We start from the raw sequence: 19,482 nt of genomic DNA, 5'->3' as shown, positions 1-19,482 counted from the left end.
AAATCATTGGCAAAATACAGAGATCTATGGCATTCCAGTGGTGGCTTGCTTCCAAGATGATATCAATCCATTAAGCATCACTCTTTGGGCCTGGCCATTCAACTACTTATGAATCCCCTTAATTGTAATAAGATTCTACCCATATCACTTTGTCTTGCATGTGCATCAATATATCATGAAGAGTTTTTCAATTGCCTTGTTGAAATTTGAGTACAATGTGTCTCTAGTATTCCTAGAATCTACCAGTCTAGCTAGAAATCCTGTTAAAAAAGAAAAAGAGGTTAATTTGATAAGATATTCTTGACAAAAATATGCTGGCTTATAGGAATCCTTGTTTCAGTTTTTAAGTGTCCACAAATCATCCTTTTAATAATATGTTCTAGAGTTTTTCCAGAAGTCAAAATCAAATTCACTAACCCAATGGTTTAAAAAATCCACTTGTTTTCCTTCTTTGAAAATTGGAAAAACCATTTCCTATCTGTAATCCTATGGTACCTTTCCCATTCTCCATTCATGATTTTTCAAAAATCACTGAAAATTGAACAATAACCAAACCCACAGATTCCTTCAGTATATTGGAATATGGTTTATCTAGGCCTGATAACTTGGATGAGTTGGAGAAGTCTAAGTGTTTAGTATCTTTTATGTCATTGTTAAGCATTTGTGTTCCATAATACATAGTCAGAGATTCATTTTCTTTGGCTGGAAGACAGGAGAGTAAGCAAAATAAAATTTATATAGTTCTGCCAGAACCATAAGAAAATCTGAGATTTTTTTTTTAAATGGTGGGAAGTGGGGTGAGGAACTGAGGAGGGAAGGAGAGAGAGAGGTAGGCTCTGGTGTAGAGAATAGCACAAATCCAAGCATGCTGCCTACCTCCCAGTACAGAGACAGTATGATAAAAAAACCAAATCAATAAGGAGGAACGGCACAAGATTGAGAGGGAGGTTTGGTTGGGTCACTTGTTGTTTTGTCTTGCTCAATCCTCGCTTTCATACCAGGGGATTTTAAGCATATTTATTTAAGCATTTATTCTCCCTCAACCACCATAAGATCCTACTTCATCAATTTAATCCTCTCACAGGAGCTACTCTTCTACCCTTTTTAGGCCACACACAAAGATGGTCACATACTTAATCTTGCCACAAATGCATGTTTATGGACTCCAAAATTCCCTTATTTGAGCACAATATATTTTCATTCCATCTCTTAAAATTCTGTTCTTTACACATATCATGAATTCCAATTCCTTGACCCTCTCAAGTTCTTTCCCAAGGCATCACTCCTGCAGTAGTTACAATTTCCTCCCTAACCCATCTTGATCCTTTGGGGAACCAATTCAGCTTTCCACCTTTATCTTGAGTTTCTTTGCTCTCTTCTCTCTGATCTTGCTCTGCCAAGCTTCAGCCTCAGATCATTTCCACGTCCACTGCCTTCTCTTCTATCAATGTGCTGCTAAACAAAGCTAAAGAAAACTGAAACTATGCTGACTGGGTCCAATATAAATGTTACCAAACTTCTATTGGATCCTCACCACTGCAAGGCCTTTATACCTTCCCTATTTATTCTCTCTCCAGCAGCTCTTCCAAACCTTCTTATCCTTCCTCTAACTCCCATGGCACCTCCCTCACCTTCTCATCTGAGAAGCTTGCCCCATATTTTACTGAAAAAAAAAATAACTCTTCACGAGAGTTCCTTCTTCTTTCCTGCTCATCTCACATTATCTATGTGCCTTCTGCACTGTAACCACCTTTACCTTTGTCTCACATGAAGACACGGGTCATTTTTGCCAAATAAAATCCTCTCTGCACAAGTGATCCCAATCCACACAGACTGTTCCTTCTCTATCTTCTCTACTCTTCCATTAATCTTCAATCTCTAGTTCCCTGCTGCCTGTTAACATGCCCATGTCTCTCCATCCTCAAAAACTCCTCCCTTGATGCATCCATCCCTGCTAGCTAATATCCTATATAGCTCCTTCCTTTTATGACTAAACTTGTTGAGAAAGCTACCAATAGTACCCTCCCTCCATAATTCTCTATAATCTGGCTTCCAAGGACCTCATAATTCTATCAAATTTGCTCTCTCCCAAATTGTCAGTGACTCCTTGATTGTCAAACCCAATGGCTTTTCCTTTATCTTCATTCTTCTGGACTTCTCTTTAGTCTCTGATGTATTTAATCAACTTTTTCTCCCTTAGCTCTCTTCTCTCTAGGTCTCTCCTAGCTCTCCTCCTACCAATCTGATCGCTTCTTTCTCAGTCTTGTTTGCTGGATCTTCATAAAGGTCATGCCTGCTAACCATGGGTGGGTGGTCCAAGGGCTCTATTTTGGGCCCTCTTTCCTTTTCCTTCTATACTACTTCACTTGATAATGTCATTAACTTCCATGAATTCATATCTCCTTACTTAACTCTAAATTCTCTGCTGATCCCCTTTCTTGCATCTCCAACTGCTGATGAGATGTCTTGAATTATATGTTCCTTAGAGCTCCATGTGTCTAAAACTGAAGGCATTCTCTTTTCCTCCCCAGTCCTCCTCTCTGCCTGATTTCCCTATTACTGTCCAAGATACCACCAACTTCCCAGTCCTCGAGGCTCATAATCAAAGTGGAGTTTCCAACTCCTCACCCTACCTTAGTCTGCCCCCCAAAACCCAAGCTGTTAATAATTCTGTTGATTTTACCTTTGTAAGGTCTCTCAAATGTAGACCCTTCTTTTTTCTGAGAGGCAATCTAGCTGCATAGTGGCTGAAGTGCTAGTTCTACAGTCAGAAAGATCTGAGTTCAAATCCTGTCTCAGACACTTATTAGGGATATGAGAATCGTAGGAAAATAGAAATAATAATACCCCCTACTTCCCAGGGTTGTGGTGAGAGTCAAAGGAGGCAATATTTATAAAATGCCCAGCACAATGCCTGGCATGTAAGCAAGCATCATATAAATGGTTGTAGTCTGGAAACCTTCTCATTTCACACTGGGACTGTTCCAATAGGTTGTTAGTTGATATCCCTGCTGCAGGTACCTTTCCACTCCAGTCCATCCTGTACTCAGTCATCAAAGTAATTTTCACAAAGGGCAGGTCTAACCATGCCATTCCCCTACTCAATCGACTCCAGCAGTTCCTATCACCCTTAGGATCAAACAGTATTCAAACCCATCCACAATCTCCCCCTTTCTCCTGCTACTTTCCAGTCTTTTCCCCTTCTCCCCCTGTACTGTTTGAGGCAGTGACACCGTACTCCTTGCTGCCATTTCATCACCCAACTCCAGACATTTTCTCTAGCTGAACCCATTCCTAAAAAATGCTCTTCCTCCTCATCTCTGTCTCCTGGCTTCCCTGGTTTCCTTCATGTTCCAGTTAAAATCCCACTTTCTACAGGAAGCCTTTCCTAATTCCCCTTAAATCTAGTGCTTCTCCTCTGAGATGATCTCTGATTTATATATTATAATATTACATATTATCTTATAAATGCAAAATTATTTTCAGATTTTCTCTTTCTCTAGACTGAGCTCTTTGAAAACACTGACTCTCTTGATTGTCTTCTGCTTTTCTTTATATCCCTAGAGCTCAGTGCCATGCCCTCAATCAATCAGCACACACTTATCCAGTAAGTGCATAATGATCAAATAAAAATAAATGCCTCTCTACTGTGTAGCATTATTGTGGTAGTAAATAATTTCTGCTAATAATATCCACATTCCATTTTTAAGAAGATAGGATATTTTCCATGTTATGCTACTCACTCATTTTCTACTGATTCATCAAGAAAAATCTGAAGCTATGATTTTCTTTCTTTTTTTTTTTTTTTAAGTGAACATTAACCATTTATTCAAAGTTATACAAGAATTTGAAGGATAAAGTCTTCTGTGACACAAAGCCATTTCATAATAGTTCCATGTCTCAGGTGAGCAGTGGGAGATAGGGTGAAAGAACAAGTTAGTAGGCCCCATTCAGGCACCTAGAAAGCAAAAATAGGCTCAACAGCAGCCTCCACCAGCTTGTTGTCCTCCCTGACTGCCAGAGTGTGTTGCATTAGTAGCGGCATGCTGAGGGCCGATTTTAATGCCATTTGCCTCATTATTAATGTCAAAAACTCCTTCTTGGATTTTTTCATAAATTTCTTTTGCTGTATTAATAAATGCCTCTTCTACATTGGAAGCAGTCTTAGCAGAAGTTTCCATAAAGATAAGTCCATGTTCTCTGGCAAAAGCTTCACCTTCTTCTTTTTTAACTTCTCTTCTAGATTCTAAATCACTTTTATTCCCAATTAGCATAATGACCATGTTGGAATTGGAATGCTGGCGAGCATCTTCTAACCAAGTTGTCAAGTGGTTGAATGTATCTCTCCTTGTAATATCATACACTAGTAAAGCCCCTGCTGCACCTCTGTAATATGACCTTGTAATGGAACGGAAGGACTCCTGTCCTGCTGTATCCCATATCTGAAGCTTTATCTGTTTTCCATCAATCGTTATCATTCGAGCACCAAATTCTACACCAATAGTAAGGTCATGCACTGGCTGAAACCTCTTGTCTGTAAATTGTAGTAATAAACATGATTTCCCAACACCTGCCTCTAGGCCGGAGGAGGGGTAGAAGGGGGAGGGGAGGGTGCTCGGGCTCTGGGCGATCCAGGCCGGGGCTAACTCTCAGCAGTAGCTGCCTCCGGAGGACACACACGTGGCCATTCCGGCCTCCCCCCGCACCCGGTGCCCGGTTCGGGGAGAGAGGGGGCCGGGGCTGGGCTAGGCTGAGGCCCGGCGGGCCTGGCCGCATCGGCCGCTCGCAGTGCCCACGTCACCGGCTCCAGCCTGAAGCTATGATTTTCAAGGAAGTTATAATATATATGTATGTATATATTCATGTTATATGTGTATATATCCACACAAACATATGCATACTTGTTTTAAAAGTGAATTTTCACAACCAACCTTGTGTACTTGGACTACTCTCTAGGATATATTATAAAATGTTAGGATACAATGTTATATATAGTGTTACTATTCTTTAAGCCTTACTAGAATAAAATTAAGTTTGTATAAATTTAAATATTTAAATGGCAAGAGAATAGAAGAGGAGGATAATGTTCATATTACTGGGTGTTGACAATTTTTTTTAAATGAAAAATTTTGAAATGCCGAATATGAAGATATACTTACTTATATAAGTTTTACTTTGCTTCTTTTATTTTATTTTTTTCTCATCCCAACATATAAGGTCCTTGAAAGCAGGTTAGATTGGCAAATTAGAGGCTGCAACCCAGCTGAACTTTCTCAACATTCCCCCCTAAACAATTCTTTAGTGGCAGGCCAACAAAAGGTCAGGATGAGACATTTTTCTAGCCTAAAAATATTTAGGAGGACAGTAAGAAAGATCTGTGATTCTGGGATGATGGCCAACAGCAGCAGCAAGCATTGAAGGCCTCAGCAACAGCAATGTAATGGCAAAAATGTAATGGCAAGTTTGGAGAATTCCAAGAAGGCCAGTTTGACTGATTTTATGAGGGAACTAAAATGCTGTAAGCCCAGAAAGGTAAACTGGAACCAGACAGTCCAAGACTCCAGATTCCAGATTATCTTTCCTACTTTATCCTTTGTGGTAGCAATTCATTAGCTCATTACCAACTAATTGGCATGGCTTCAGCTAGGTGGGTCAGCAGACAGGATGTTGGCCTTGCAATCAAGAAAATCTGAGTACAATTCTTTCCTCAGTTTCTAGCTGGGTGACTCTGGGCAAAGTCACATCACCTCTGCCACCTCCTTCCATCTCGGTTTTCTCATGCTCAAAATGGGGATAATAGCATAGTTGATAAGGATGCTTCCGACGAATTAAAGACCAATATAAATCTAACTACAGGGTAAAGCACTGAGTGAATAAATATCTCGTGATAATCATAAGCATGTCATTCTGAATACTGTTTTCAGATGTTACTTTGAGCTTAAAAACTTTTTCCTTCAGTATCTTCATCTGTAAAAATGGGGGTAGTAATAGCACAACATTGGTGAGGATCAAATGAGATACCAAAAAAGAGCTTCCCGTAAGTTAAAGCTCTTCATAAATCTAATTGCATGACAAAGCACCGAATGGACAAATTTCTCATAGTAATTATGTGCTCGTCACTCTGAATACAAATACAATTTCAAGGTGTGATTTTTAAATTTCAAAAAATAAAAAAATTCATGCTTACTCAGTGTAACCAGCACTTTGTGACGTATCACCAGGAAATCGACAAGTCTATCCTTGCTCCAAAGAGGATGTTCTACCTATCTTCTCTGCTCCCTTCTCAGTGTGGCAAGAGCTCTAGTTGTCCGGACCGAAATCCTTGCTTTACTTTCCTTCTTACGGAGCTGGGTCGTTTTTGCCCCGCTGCCCTACTAGCTACAGGAGTCGGTCAGCCACCCCCAGCCAACCAAACAGACGCCAAATGGGAAAAAACGAGCGAGGGTTCGGCACTTCGCTCCCTCCAGCCTCCCAGGCAGCGCCGACCTACCGGAAGAAGACGCGTCCCTTTCTCCTAGCAACTGTTGCTACGCACAGAGCGGGGTCCAAGGAGGGTCCCTCCGGTCTTTTCTTTCCCCTTCAAGCCTCTCTCTTTTCCCCACGCCCCCGCCCCGGCGTCGGTTAACGGCTCAAGTCCACCTAGCGAGGGTTTTGGGGCAGGAGCCAATGCCGGGGCTGAGCCCAGGCCCCTTCTCACGCCCAGCGGAGGGCCGCAGGAGAGGCCCGTGGGGAGAGGCTCTCGCGGCACCTCAGAGAGCCAGGCGGAGAGACCGGGCACAAGCACTAACCTCTCTGCGAGGCACCAACCCTGCAGTTTAGTCGTGAGATCGCCGCGGCCCCGGAACAAAGCCGGCTAGCAGGGGCTGGGATGGAAGAGTCGGGCGAGCAGGTTCCCGAGAGGGCGGGGCAAGGCATGTCCAGCGAACTGATTGGCTGGTCCGCTACTCGTCTCTGCCGATAGGTTCTTCTTTTCTTCTCCCCAGATACCCCGCAGGTTGTTCAGCAACATCTGGGTTAGGTGGAAGTAGCTGAGAAGGCTGCACGCCCTGAGTATCCTGGTAAATGTTTAACAACCACATCTCCCAAGAGAAAACAAAAGGGAAAAAACCTGCACGACATACTTTAAAGTTTAATCTGCTTTACTGACATTTTCTCCATCACTTACTTCTTTAGGGCTACATAATCAACGAAACGACAGATCATACCTTCATTTGTAGAATTTGCTGATTCTCCAGGTGTAAATCTTCACACTGCAAATTCAACAACCGGCTCTTTGTTTTAAAGTATGAAATCAAAAAAGTAGTGTGGTGTAGTGAATCTGGTGCTTGCCTAGACAACAGGAAGACCTAGGTTCAAATAGCTCCTCCCACACTAACCTAAGAGCTACTTAATCTCTAAATTTTATAAAACTCATTAGGATTTAATGCATAAAAATTAAATCCCTTCATTTATAAGAAATAAATTAGTCCAGCCTTTTGCTAAAGGAAATGTTTACTCTTATTTTAAAATGCAAAGTTTTCAATGTCCACTGAACAATTTTTTTTCTTCCTTCCCCTTCTCCCCCCTTTCTTTCATTCCTTAAGGAAAGATTTCATTGTTCTACACTTAGAAACCAGATTAGTCTGTATCTTGACCTATATCCATTGTTCTCCATCTGACTACCCTTATTTGCTTAAGATCTTCTCTATAACAAAATGTCCTTCTCTTCTCTTTGCCAGTTAAAATCTTCCCTATCTTTAACTTTTCAATCATCCTCTTGGTGTGAAGCGAGAGGATAGTAGCACTAGAATTACAAGTGAATTCAAATCCAAGTTCTGTTATTATCTTTGTGCCTATAGGCACAACCTTCCTAAACTTTGGTTTGCTTATCTGTAAAATGATGAGATTGGTCAGCACCTCAGTTACTGTTTGGTTGTATGTGATATTTCATGATCCTATTTGGGTTTCCTTGGCAAAGATACTGAATTATCATTGCCTTCTTTAGCTCATTTTATAGATGAGAAAATTGTGGCAAACAGGGTTAACTGTATTGCCTAGGGTCACACAGCTAGTGTCTTTAGACAGATTTGAAGATGCATCTTTCTAATTCCAGACCTAGCACTCTATCCACTGTGCAAAATTAGCTGTCCCTGGAACTTCAATTACTTCATCTTTAATTTGTTAATTTTGGTCTGCTGGGCCATTTCCTTATGTGTAAAAGGATGGTATTGTTCTCTGAAGTTTCTCCTGCACCTACACCAATAATCCTTCCTTGAGTCTCCAATAACCTTTATTTGGATACTACTTTGTTTTAATGTTATACTTATGTATGCATATGCTATGTCCCTTTCTCTATGCAAGTATCCTACAGGAGGACTGGGTGTCTAATCTAAACTTTGTATTTACTCTTAAGTGTAAGTACTCTTAAGCTATACATTGCTTGACACACATTAGTTGCTTAAATATTTGATAATTTTGTTTTGTAGAGCAATACTTTCAAACTCTGAAGGGATAATTATAGATGAACTTTGAAAAGTATAATCTTTATTTAAGTACTGATAAAAAAATCGAAAAAATTCCATTGTCCCACATTGAAGGGGATTCATATTCTCTAAGCTTAAAACCACTGCAAGTTTCTTTCTCAAGTCCCTAGTCAAAATCTGTCTCTTCCCTTCCCCAATACCTGAATGCTAGACGGTTGAAGGAATTATGTTTTTTACTGACTTTTTATAATATTAAATTTATAAATTTATACGTACAACTTAAAATTTTATCTAATTACCAGGGATTTACATGCCTTTCCAAATTTCACAACCATCTTCAACAATCAACAAATTACCTTAAGTCACCCTCTCTGATTTGCCATCCTGCCAAAGGAAGGTTACTATCTTGAAGCACTAGGAAGATGGTAGCAACTATTCTTAGTTCCCAGATTTCCCTCTTCACTTATCACAATTTTCATTCAGGAAATCTTTTCATAATAAAAATAACAATTATAGGGATGCCCAGCAATTGGGGAATGGCTAAACAAGTTGTGATATATGATTGTGATGGAATACTACTGTGTTATAAAAAATAATGAGCTCAATGATCTTGGGGGGGAAAAATAACTTTCCTAAAATAATGAAAAGCAAAATGAACAGAATCATGAGAATAATATATATGATAACAATACAATTTTATGAACAACTTTGAGTGAAAAAGTCATTTTGACTATTATAAATACCCAAATTAACTACAAAGAGTAGATGAAAGATTATTTGTATCCAAAGAACTGATAAATAAGTTTTACATACAAATATACACACACATATTTGTGCCTGAAAACAGTCAAATCAAGAGGATGAGGGAGGCAAGAAAAAAGAGGAAAAAAGAAAATTATATAACCTTTTTATATATTTAAAAAAATGAAAAGTTGTACATGAGCAATCATCTTTTTCTCTATTCTACTATATGTTATGGAAATGCTAGTTTATTTTTTAAGTTCAGAATAAAATAAATAAAATTTAAAAATAAAAACTTTAATTTGCTTCGAAGTACTTTTAATTTGCATATAGTACTTTTAAAATTTATAAGGGATTTTATTTTTTACAAAGGGTTTTCTTCAAAATAACCCTGCAAATTAGGCAATGAAAGTATAATTTCCTGTTTTGCAGTTGAGGAAATGGAGGTTTGAATAATCATTAAATACTACCCTATTCCAAAAAATTCAGTATGCATTTATTAAGCACTTACTATGTGCAAAGCACTGTGTCATTTTAAGCACTTGGGATAGAAAAGTGAGCCAGTTTGGGGCAGCTAGGTGTAGTGGATAGAGCACTAGCCCTGAAGTCAGGAGGACCCGAATTCAAATTTGATCTCAGACACTTAACACCTCCTAGCTTTATGACCCTGGGCAAGACACTTAACCCCAATTGCCTCAGAGGAAAAAAAAAGTGGGACAATCTCTGCTTTCAAGGAGTCATACAGTTGAGGCCAGATATGAATTCTCTATAAAAAGAAATCTACTTGACTCCAGGCTTGGCTCTTTATTTACTGAACAGTTAACTCCCCCAATAATGGATGATAGAACTGAGTTCAAAACCTAGATGTCTTACTTCTGATACATTATCATTCTGTGATCTTGGATAAATAATTTAATCTTTCAGTACTATAAGCCAGTGGCATCACATCCTATTAAACTTCAGGAATACTTTTGAAATCAAATTTATCTCCTTATGTAGAGCTCTCTAATTTGCCTTGTTTATTGCCAATACAGTCATACATTTGAGAAGTTTGAGCCCATGTGTTTTATTGCTGCTTTACCTCTTGAATATTACTATCTTCCCTCTTTACTGATGCTCTTTTTTATATACTGTACCTGATATAATTTATCTGGGTTATCTAGCAGGTACAGTTTTCACCATTTTAAAGATGAATATAAAAATGAGAAACATTTCTCTTGAAGTGCCTTATACCACCTAAAAATTGAAATTTCATATGACATGTATACAAGATAATTCACATATACACATCCATGTTTCGTGAAAAGTTTCGTGAAAAGACTTTAAATGATCCAAATTACAAAATTGTATTATATAAATTAAATCAGAAAGGGCTGTTCCTCTTTCATGGGGATTCTCATGAAATGTTCTATTTAAATGGTGAGAAAGGGATATACATTCTGGGGGAAATTTAGACTCCTACCCAGGGCAGATTCCACTTACCCATCAAAGGACCTGCAATAGAATACAGCATTTAATTGCACATTAAAAAAACAAACAAACCCAGAATTTAGTTACATTAAGTCAAAAGATTTTACATGTGTAAAAAGGGGGAACTGTCAGATCTCTTTGAATTCTACTCAGTTCTACATGGCATAGCTTTATATTTTTATAGGTTTAAAGGGGAATGAATTGAAGTGAGAAAATTTCAAGGATATTACATATACTTTCTATGTTTTCATACTCAAACTTCAATATCTATTTTACATTTTAAAACATTTTGTCTCACAAATGTTTTGTAATCATCTAAGAATGCTTGCCATATAATTTCTAATTGCCAAGGTTGCTGCAATATGAAATTAGTCTTTTTCTTCCCTTCTACAAATCCTATGCAATAATTCATAATCCCTCATAAAAATGGCAATCTTCCCCCACAGATTTTCACTTAGATTAAGGAAAAGGGAATGAATTCCAGGGTGCAACAGAAACAAGGGAAAATTTAAATAATGGAGACACTAGAAGCCGCCTTGACTTCATGTTACTGGTGTTCTTAGCAGGCCCATCATTCTCTGCTGTAACCACCAGAGATTCTCTCTTGGACAGCCAGTACCAGACACCACTTGGGCTATTAGCTACTTCTCCTCTGTCATAGATGGTTCTATCTCCAAGTCCATCGTATCCAGAATCTTAAAGCCATCACTGCAACCTTAGGCTTCTTAATTATTATCAGAAAAGGCATCAACATTATTCTCCACTTTGGGCAAATATTTATACTGTTAGCTCTCTCTGCCCAGGTTATTGTGTCTTTACAGGGATCAAATTATTTGGGTTTCCTTCTCTCACAAGTAATAAATACATCCTGATCCTAAGATGTATTGATATTATCCTTTTGCTTGTTTCTTGTACAGTCCTGGAGCTGCCAAAAGGGGCCTCTCAGGCACATGCTATTAGATACTTACTCATCCCTATCTAGCCCTGACTCTCAACTAGAGTAGTTGTGAGTTTTTTTTTAAACACTTTCTCACTTGACAACTGGTGGTAGACAGCTTATGTTCCCACTCTACACCTTACTAAGGGGTTTAGGATAATCACATGTGCCTTTCTTCATTCAATGGTCCTATAATGTTCTATATTTCATTTTGTCTTGAAACTTAGATGTCTCAAAAAGTCACCAAAATACTGAATGGGGAAGACACAAAATTTCAAGTCTTTTGATGATGTTTTTGCTGTCATAGCAAACTCTCTGTGTCTTTTATAATATTGCTAAAGAAGGACTAATGGAGACTCTTATGTACAAGGCATGATGTTAGGTATTAAAAGAAATAGATGTGAAAAAGGAGTAAGACAGAGTGAATAGTCAAGCTTCACCTTGACTGTAAACCTGGGTGACTGAAAGTACAGCAATTTCTTTGACAGAACTAAGGAAGTTAAAGAAATGGGTAGATTTGGAGGAGAGGAAAGAGAAATTAAGATAATTTAAGATGGATAAAGAAGCAGAATACAAAGAAATCTGAACAAACTTTTATGAAGTAATTCAAAGTGATAGAAAAGCAAAAACAAGAATAGTACACATTAACTACAGCCACCTAAGAGGAAAACAATGATATTGGATAAAAAAATCCTGATGAGGCCTTAAAAGACTGAAATTATCAGGACATTTTATGCATTGCAATTTAAATGTAGTCATTAAGCAAGTTTAATTAGTTGTACTCATGTTCACTAAGTTTTTTAAATAAAAACTTTTTTTTTCCCCCAAAAGGTTATTCTCTCCTACTCTCATCCGTTTGACTTCTATGCTCTTTACTGGGCTGTGGCTAGAAATCCAGGCTCTATAATTACACTATGTCAGTTGAACATAGGATTTAATAACGCCTATAGCAACTAGAAATGAGTAGGGGCCTCAGTCCATTGACTGAGTCTGTCAGAAATCTAGCATAGTTAAGTTTGTAGCCTTATCACTTTTTCCATTGTAGCAACATGATAAGATAATTTCTTAAGGTGTAAAAAGGCTATAATCTACATCTGGGAAGGGTAGTGTCCACAGTAAAATCTCAGTGGGGCATTTATAATCATATGTGTATATGACTTAATTCCTACTGAACTGCAAATTCATTGAAGGCAGGGAACTAAAATTATTTTTCAACTATGAAATCTCAGCTGTTAACACAGTGCTTTGCACAAAATAAACAATGCATTATAAATTATAGTGATAACTGTGCTTGCACAAAATTATTTTTAAAAATTTCTTTCTCCTTTACACGTAGCCGATTTCATAAAAAGAGAAGATATAGGTAGGTTTTCCCCTCACGTCTATGAGATGGTTTTAAAAGCAATTATGTCTACAATTATGCTTTAAAGAGAAAGGAAAGAAAATATTAAAGATAGTGAAATTTCACGCAGATTTTGGAAGAGATCACAGAACAAAGAGTTTTAAATTTGTTTTTGTTTATTCTAGTATTTTATGTTATAGATTTTTATGTTAAGATTTTCTTCCTTATTTTGTTTATGTTTTTTTTCAGTGATGATTATCTATTTATAAACTTCTTAAAAGCAAGAATACAAGAAAACAAATACCTTTATACTACATTTGAAAATTTTATTTTAAAAATAATTTATATCTATACAATGGAAGAGTATTATAGCATATAACCTGAAAGCTATACAATTTGAAATGGGTGTGGAAAATCCAGAAGTAGATGAAGCTTTTACTCTGAAGTAGATGAAATTAGGATTTCATCGGGCATCAAAGACCACCACTATATTAAAATTAGGTTAAGGATAAAGGAAAAAAAAATTAAAAATTTGTCAGTCATTGAACTTTCAAATCATGTTCTGATACAACTAAATAATCATATATATAGTGCTATAACCAGCTACAAAGCACTTAATAATTATTTATTTCAAATGCACAGAGATAATATACTTGTTACAATCATCTTAAAAATAGTTTAAAAGAAAAATCACTCAGAATTTTATTCAGTTCTCTTTCCTATTTAAAGGATCAAAGATGATATTCTTAAATCCTTCTTTCATATATGAAATAACACACATAGGTTAAATTTGTGTAACATACTTATAAAACAGTTACAGTAACATTTGTATTTTTATCTTTGATCCAAGCTACCATTATGACCTTTTAATAAGTCTTAGAGTCAGGTGCCAGTCTAATCTGAATAGATGGAACAAAATATGTCATGTTTGTTTTTATACAGAATACTTAAATTCTAACTTCACTAACTGAGCAAGATTTCCACTAAGTAAATTACAGAAATACTGAAAATACATAGCAAGCCTAACATAATGGTTATTCTAGGACATATATTCTAAGTATTTCATATTGGAACAATATAAATGCTAACTTGCCAAAAATTATTTTTTCATAAAATCAATCATTCCTTCTGTTGGTGAATGGTCTTTAATATCAATACGGGTTAACGAGCAGTCTTTTTATCCACCTTTTAATTATCATATTTAGAAAACAAAGATAAAAGGATACATCTTTTTGTTCTTTTCTTGTACATGATTCTATATCCACATTCCCTACATCTGATTGGATCCCTGGATTTTATTTCATTTTCTGTGTGACATTCTGAAAAAGTAAACATTTTTTACTTAAAGTCCCCTGCCAACCAAGACTATTAACATTCCCAGTAGCTACTTATCTCATTGTTATTTTAATTGTAAAATCAGGTTTAGACAATTTTAGAAATAAATGGAACTCAGAGATCATATAGGTCAATGCTTTCATTTTCCAGATGAAAATACTAAAACCCAGAGAAATTAAGTGAGTTGCCTAAACATCAAATTTTATGTATTTGTATGTATTGTGTATGTATTGTATGTATTATGAATATGTATGTATCAAACTCAACTAGAAATTGAGGCCCCTACACCCGTGGATCAGGATCCCTATGGGCTGTGTTACTGACTTAGAAAATCACATATCAGCATTATCTATTGAGTTTTTATCTCAATTACATTTTCATCTGATTAGAACAACATGGGAATTTTGCTAAGCACAGAAAATCTGACAGCTTGACCTAAACAGTCAAGTCCAACATCAGTGACTGAATCAGAGCCTAGATCTCCAGACCCCAGGGGTCCACACATATGAACAGCTCTATACATACTAACAACAAATTCACATTTAGTATTTTAAAGTTTGTAAATTGCTTTTTTTCTTCACAATCTAAGTCTATTATCATTAATACCATTTTAATAAGGTAAAGGATATGCTCTGAAAAGTTGTGACCTTTGCTCAAAGAGATATAATTAATAAATTTTGAATCCAAAGATCAGAGGACCTGGGTTCAAAATATACCTCTGCCACTTATTGTGTGAATCTGGGTTACTCCTTGGGTCTAAGATTCCTTAGCTAGAAAAAGAAAGGGAAGAGCAAGATAACTTCTGAAGTCCCACCTCTACAATCTATGAAGTTATGAAAACTGTTGAATGTTAAGCTCATGCATTTACTAAGTATGGTTAGAGATAAATGACAGGATTTTATTCCTTAGAGTCAGATAGGTACTTTTGCAGGGGAAAACACTTAACTCTTCTTGCTCCAGTTTAAAATAAAGAATATTGGCCTTAAAATCAAGAGCTGTAACTCGAATCCCGGTCAATGAATCTTAAGGATTACTGTGTGCAGACAATGTGCTAGGCTGGAAAGTTTTTTTTTTTTTTTTTTTTTTTTTAAAGCTCAACATTCTATTGAGAGAAATAACATGTTCACATATGAATTCTCAGAACTATTACACACAAGTGAAATACTTTTTACCATAAAAGCATATTAGATACTTTTAATCATCCCCTACTTTGTTGTAGATGAAAGAACAAGGTTTTGGAATCAGAAGGCTTTGAGGCCAAATTGCAGCACTCACACAATCTGAGACCTTGCACTCTTGCCTCACCTTACATCTGGAAGCCTCAGGTTCCTTACTTATAAAATTTGTTGAAAAGCACTTTGTAAAGCTTAAAGGTCTATTATGAATTGTATTCTTTTATGCCTTCAGATCCTAGTTATATGCAAAGACACTTTATTTCTTTTTTTTTTAATAGCTTTTTATTTACAAGATGTATGCATGGGTTATTTTTCAGCACTGACTTTTTCTAATCCTTCTGTTCCAACTTTTCCCCTCCTTCTCTCCACCCCCTCCCCCAGAAGGGAGGCAGACCAATACAAGTCAAAGTATATGTTAAATACAATATATGTATACATATCCCTAGTTATTTAAAGACATTTTCTAAAATGCATTAATCGATTATGCAATTCCTTCATCCTCCCTGCTACCATATTTTTGTGCCTTGAAAATAATTTAGTAAAGCTGGGCGAGAACACATGGAATAAACACAAGACAATTCTTTTTTTTTTTTTTTTTTTTCTAATTTACATAGTTGATAGTGATGGGCCCAGAGTCAGGAAGAACTTAATTCGGATCCAGTTTCAGACACTAGAAGTGTGATCCTGAGCAAGTTACTTAACCTGCTTGCCTCGGTTTCCTCATCTGTATAACAGACAACTGCACCTCCCTGTCAGGGTTGTAGTCGGGAGCAAATAGGATAATAAAGCGCGAATTTTCGCACAGTGCTTGGGGCTAAATACACGTTTTTTTGTTATTCTGGCTATTATATGCCTGTGTACCAGGCATTGTCGGAGCACAAATATGAAAAAAGAAAGCCAATACCTGGCACTATATAAATGCCAGCTATTATTGCTAGTTGTGATTGATTTGTAATAAGTTTAATTTAAAGAAAATATGTTCCCCTTCCTCGTTGTTCAAAGTAAATTGAGGACAGATTAGAGGAATACCACTAGTTCTACCCTTTTTTCCTTTAAATTATGTTTTCGAAACACTTAAGCGGGTTATTATTTTTCACAAGGGATCCTCACCTCCACAGATATATATCATTGGCTGCTGTTTGGGCGGCTGCACATCCTTCTGGGTATCCATCGTCAGTCCCTATAGAGATCACAAACGGGAACATGGTCTCACCTCAGAGAGGCTCCAAGAGGGGACCAAGAGCCTGCTCTGTCCCAAACTACACGGGTCGGGGAGATCTGAGTCCGAACGAAGGCCCGTAAGGACGACGAAGGCTCCCCAGTGCCGCCGCCTTCCCCGGGCGGACGCTGCCGAAAGCAGTGACCCACGCTGGGCACAGCGGAGGGGTCCCGCCCTCAGCACCGACCGACCGACCCCGCCATCCCACCATTTCCCTCCTCCCAACCCCCACCGTCCCTAGCTCCCAATTGTTCCCCAAATCGAGCGGAAACGTTCATTCTCCAACCGCAGGAGGCCTCCGTCCGTACCTTAGGCGCCGCGGCAAACCAAGTCGCGGCCTCTCGGAAACTGCAACGAGGCTCCTTCCGGCGCTTCGTAATGACGGCAGGTCACTTCGACAACCCCGCCCCTTCTGCCTCGTGCGCGGACTGGGGCAATTTATTGGTGAGGAACAAAAGAAGGCGAGGCGAGGGCCGAAAAGGGCGAGGGCGGGATTAGATTAGAGCTGTTGGTTGGACAAATCCTGCATTTGAAGAGCGGTGTTCTGCAGCTCTTTGTGGTTCTGCTCCCCCTCCTTGGAATTAGTTAGTTGCTCATTTAGATAAGCGGTTAACCTAAAGTGTCTTTTGTTGTGGGGGTGCCACTTGAAACTGAATACATTTTGTTCATTTCACTGAAGCTGCAAAGGAAAGGGAGAAGAAAAATACTAAAAATCACTCTAGTCAATAACTATGTATTAAGCTTAGGGTGTTTGCTAGACGCTGTGCTAGACTCTGTGGAAATAAAGGAAGGCGGAAGACCTGATCTCAGGAGCTTAGTCTAATGAAACAATTACATACACACAAGATACATTCATGGTAAATTAGGGGTCGTCTCAAAGGAGAGGGTGGAGGAGGGGTGTCAGCAAAGGCTTTCTTTACAGGTAGGCTATTAGCTGGGATTTGAAGCCAAGGAAGCGAAGAGGCATTAGGAGAGACAGAGACTAGCTAGAGAAAATGCATGGATTCAAGAGATGAAATATCTAGTGTGAGGATGCGCAAAGAAGCGAGAGTCGTTGTACAGAAGAGTAGGTGTGTGCAAAGGAATGGAAGAGCGCGGACTTTAACCACCTAATAGTTTATTTTGTATTTGATCTTGAAGTTGGGAGGAAGCTACTAGAATTTACTGAGCAAGAGGATGATGTTAGACAGATAAAATCACTTTAATGAGTGAATGGGGAATGAATTGAAATAAAGACTCGAGGCTTGAGACGAGCAATTTATGCAATAATCCAGATGTGAGGTGATTGTTGTTGCAAAGATGAAATCAACATCTTGGATATCAGAAATGAGAGAGTGAGGGATTCAGGATGACTCCTAGGTTGTAAAACAGAGACTGGGGAAGTTTAAATCCTTACAATCAAAAAACTTGGCAACTGACTAAAGATCCTGTATTATCTAATGAGAGAATATGCATATATATTTGTGTATACACACACACACACACACACACACACACCTTAACAATGTCAAAACCTTGTCCTTGTGGATTCATAGTAAGGTGTCATCAGAATATGAAGTATTTATTCATTCAAGAAACATTTATACAACTACTGTGTCTACAAAGACAAAATAGCTCTTCCCCTCAAGGAGCTTACATCCAGGGGAGGGCAGCACCATCAATGTATTAATGGGAAGGTATCAATGTGGGTAAATTAATCTATACCATATGTAAGAGGTTTTTAAATGTCATTGATAGATTTAATTTTTATTATCAATTAGCTATTGATATTAATGCAGAGATTGGGAGAACCCAAGTTCAGATGTGTCTCAATGAGGGAAAAGTATCTAGAGAGAAGCTCCCCAAGATTCTGAGAAGAACATCTAACTCAACTCAAGATAAGTGCTGAGGAGAGAAGTTGAAGACCAACATATGGGAGGGTTTGGTGAGCTCAAAAGATTTAGAGAAACTGTTCTCAGATTTTCACCTAGAACTAATCTTTTGACAATAAGATTTTGAGTCCTAGAGGTACGCATTTGAGAAGATTTTTTTTTAAGAGCTAAAAGTAGTCTGTTAAGGGACACAACAAGCTTCATTTTGTATTTGCTTATCCCTCCCCTACCCCACACTCCCAAAGTGATTGTCTGAGAGTATACTACAGGGACAGCTTAAAGTAAAATGTCTTTCTCCTTCAATATCTCCCCTCTTCCAAGTCTCTACAAAAATGAACCCCAAGGGAACTGTTGGTTTCAGAAAGCAGTCCCTTTTTTAAAAATTCTATCTGATAAAGCCCATAATAGGCCCTTAACAAATCTGAGTTTAAACCTGTCTTCAGACTCTTACTATTGGTGTGACTGTGGGCAAGGCATTTAACCCCTATTTACTTAGGATAACATATTTAGTAGGTAATGATCCTTTTCTTTTAAATTTCTGGTTTTGCTAACATGTAATTATGTGTAGAAGTTATGATCATTTTTTATTTCATCTTTTTTTTTCTTGTAGTTTTAATTAGTTCATTTTTATTTTGGCAATTTGGTTTTTCTGTTATTATTGGATTTGCCACAGTGTATTAAAATTTAGTAAGGTTTTTTTTTTTCAAAGAACTAGCTTTGATCATCATTTCTTTTTTTATTTTATTATAATAACTTTTTATTGACAGAACCCATGCCAGGGTGATTGATCATCATTTCTATAGTATTTTGTTTTCCATTTCATATATTTTTCCTCTAATTCTCAATATTTATTCTTTTTTATGTTTGTTGATTTTCTAATTTTAAAAGTTGTATAATCCTTTTTTTTTTATTTTGCTCATGTAAAATTTA

General features: G+C 37.5%; 2 protein-coding genes and 1 pseudogene across 6 annotated transcripts in view; all 3 read right to left on the bottom strand.

The window, feature by feature from the left end:
- SPAG1 (sperm associated antigen 1) overlaps positions 1-6,988 on the bottom strand; it is a 77,060-nt gene extending 70,072 nt beyond the window's left edge. Inside the window, exon 1 of one of the 4 annotated variants that reach the window (XM_031947053.1) lies at positions 6,789-6,988. In XM_031947053.1, the coding sequence (XP_031802913.1) occupies positions 6,789-6,915 (127 nt within the window). In that variant the 5' untranslated portion in view covers positions 6,916-6,988. Of the gene's footprint in view, positions 1-6,187; positions 6,470-6,490 lie in introns of those variants that run through there. The other 3 variants (XM_012541737.2, XM_031947051.1, XM_031947052.1) reach the window with 3 other exon arrangements.
- LOC116420672 lies at positions 3,960-4,604 on the bottom strand (annotated as a pseudogene). The gene has a single exon (XR_004231063.1). The product of XR_004231063.1 is annotated as a ras-related protein Rab-2A pseudogene (transcript).
- A 6,273-nt stretch (positions 6,989-13,261) lies between the features above and the next one.
- POLR2K (RNA polymerase II subunit K) lies at positions 13,262-17,079 on the bottom strand. Its single transcript, XM_003760289.4, has 4 exons — positions 16,990-17,079; positions 16,573-16,642; positions 14,179-14,271; positions 13,262-13,438 (listed from the first exon to the last, which is right to left on the bottom strand). The coding sequence occupies exons 2-4, from the start codon at positions 16,631-16,633 to the stop codon at positions 13,416-13,418; spliced, it is 177 nt and encodes a 58-aa protein (XP_003760337.1). The 5' UTR covers positions 16,634-16,642; positions 16,990-17,079; the 3' UTR covers positions 13,262-13,415.
- Positions 17,080-19,482: the final 2,403 nt, after the last annotated feature.

The sequence above is a fragment of the Sarcophilus harrisii genome, chromosome 1 (genome assembly GCF_902635505.1).
Source record: "Sarcophilus harrisii chromosome 1, mSarHar1.11, whole genome shotgun sequence".
Lineage (NCBI taxonomy): Eukaryota > Metazoa > Chordata > Mammalia > Dasyuromorphia > Dasyuridae > Sarcophilus > Sarcophilus harrisii.
The sequence above is the reverse complement of the archived record's forward strand: the minus strand, read 5'-3'. Positions and strand labels throughout refer to the sequence as shown.

What these genes read in the sequence shown, in the direction of transcription:
- POLR2K (XM_003760289.4), bottom strand. Translation starts at nt 16,633, where the DNA reads ATGGATACCCAGAAGGATGTGCAGCCGCCCAAACAGCAGCCAATGATA. An exon ending in AATGATATATATCTGTGGAG is followed by an intron (nt 14,272 to 16,572) that starts GTGAGGATCCCT and finishes TTACTTTTTCAG; the next exon opens with AATGTCACACAGAAAATGAA. An exon ending in CAAGAAAAGAACAAAAAGAT is followed by an intron (nt 13,439 to 14,178) that starts GTATCCTTTTAT and finishes ATTTTAATATAG; the next exon opens with TGGTGGTCTTTGATGCCCGA.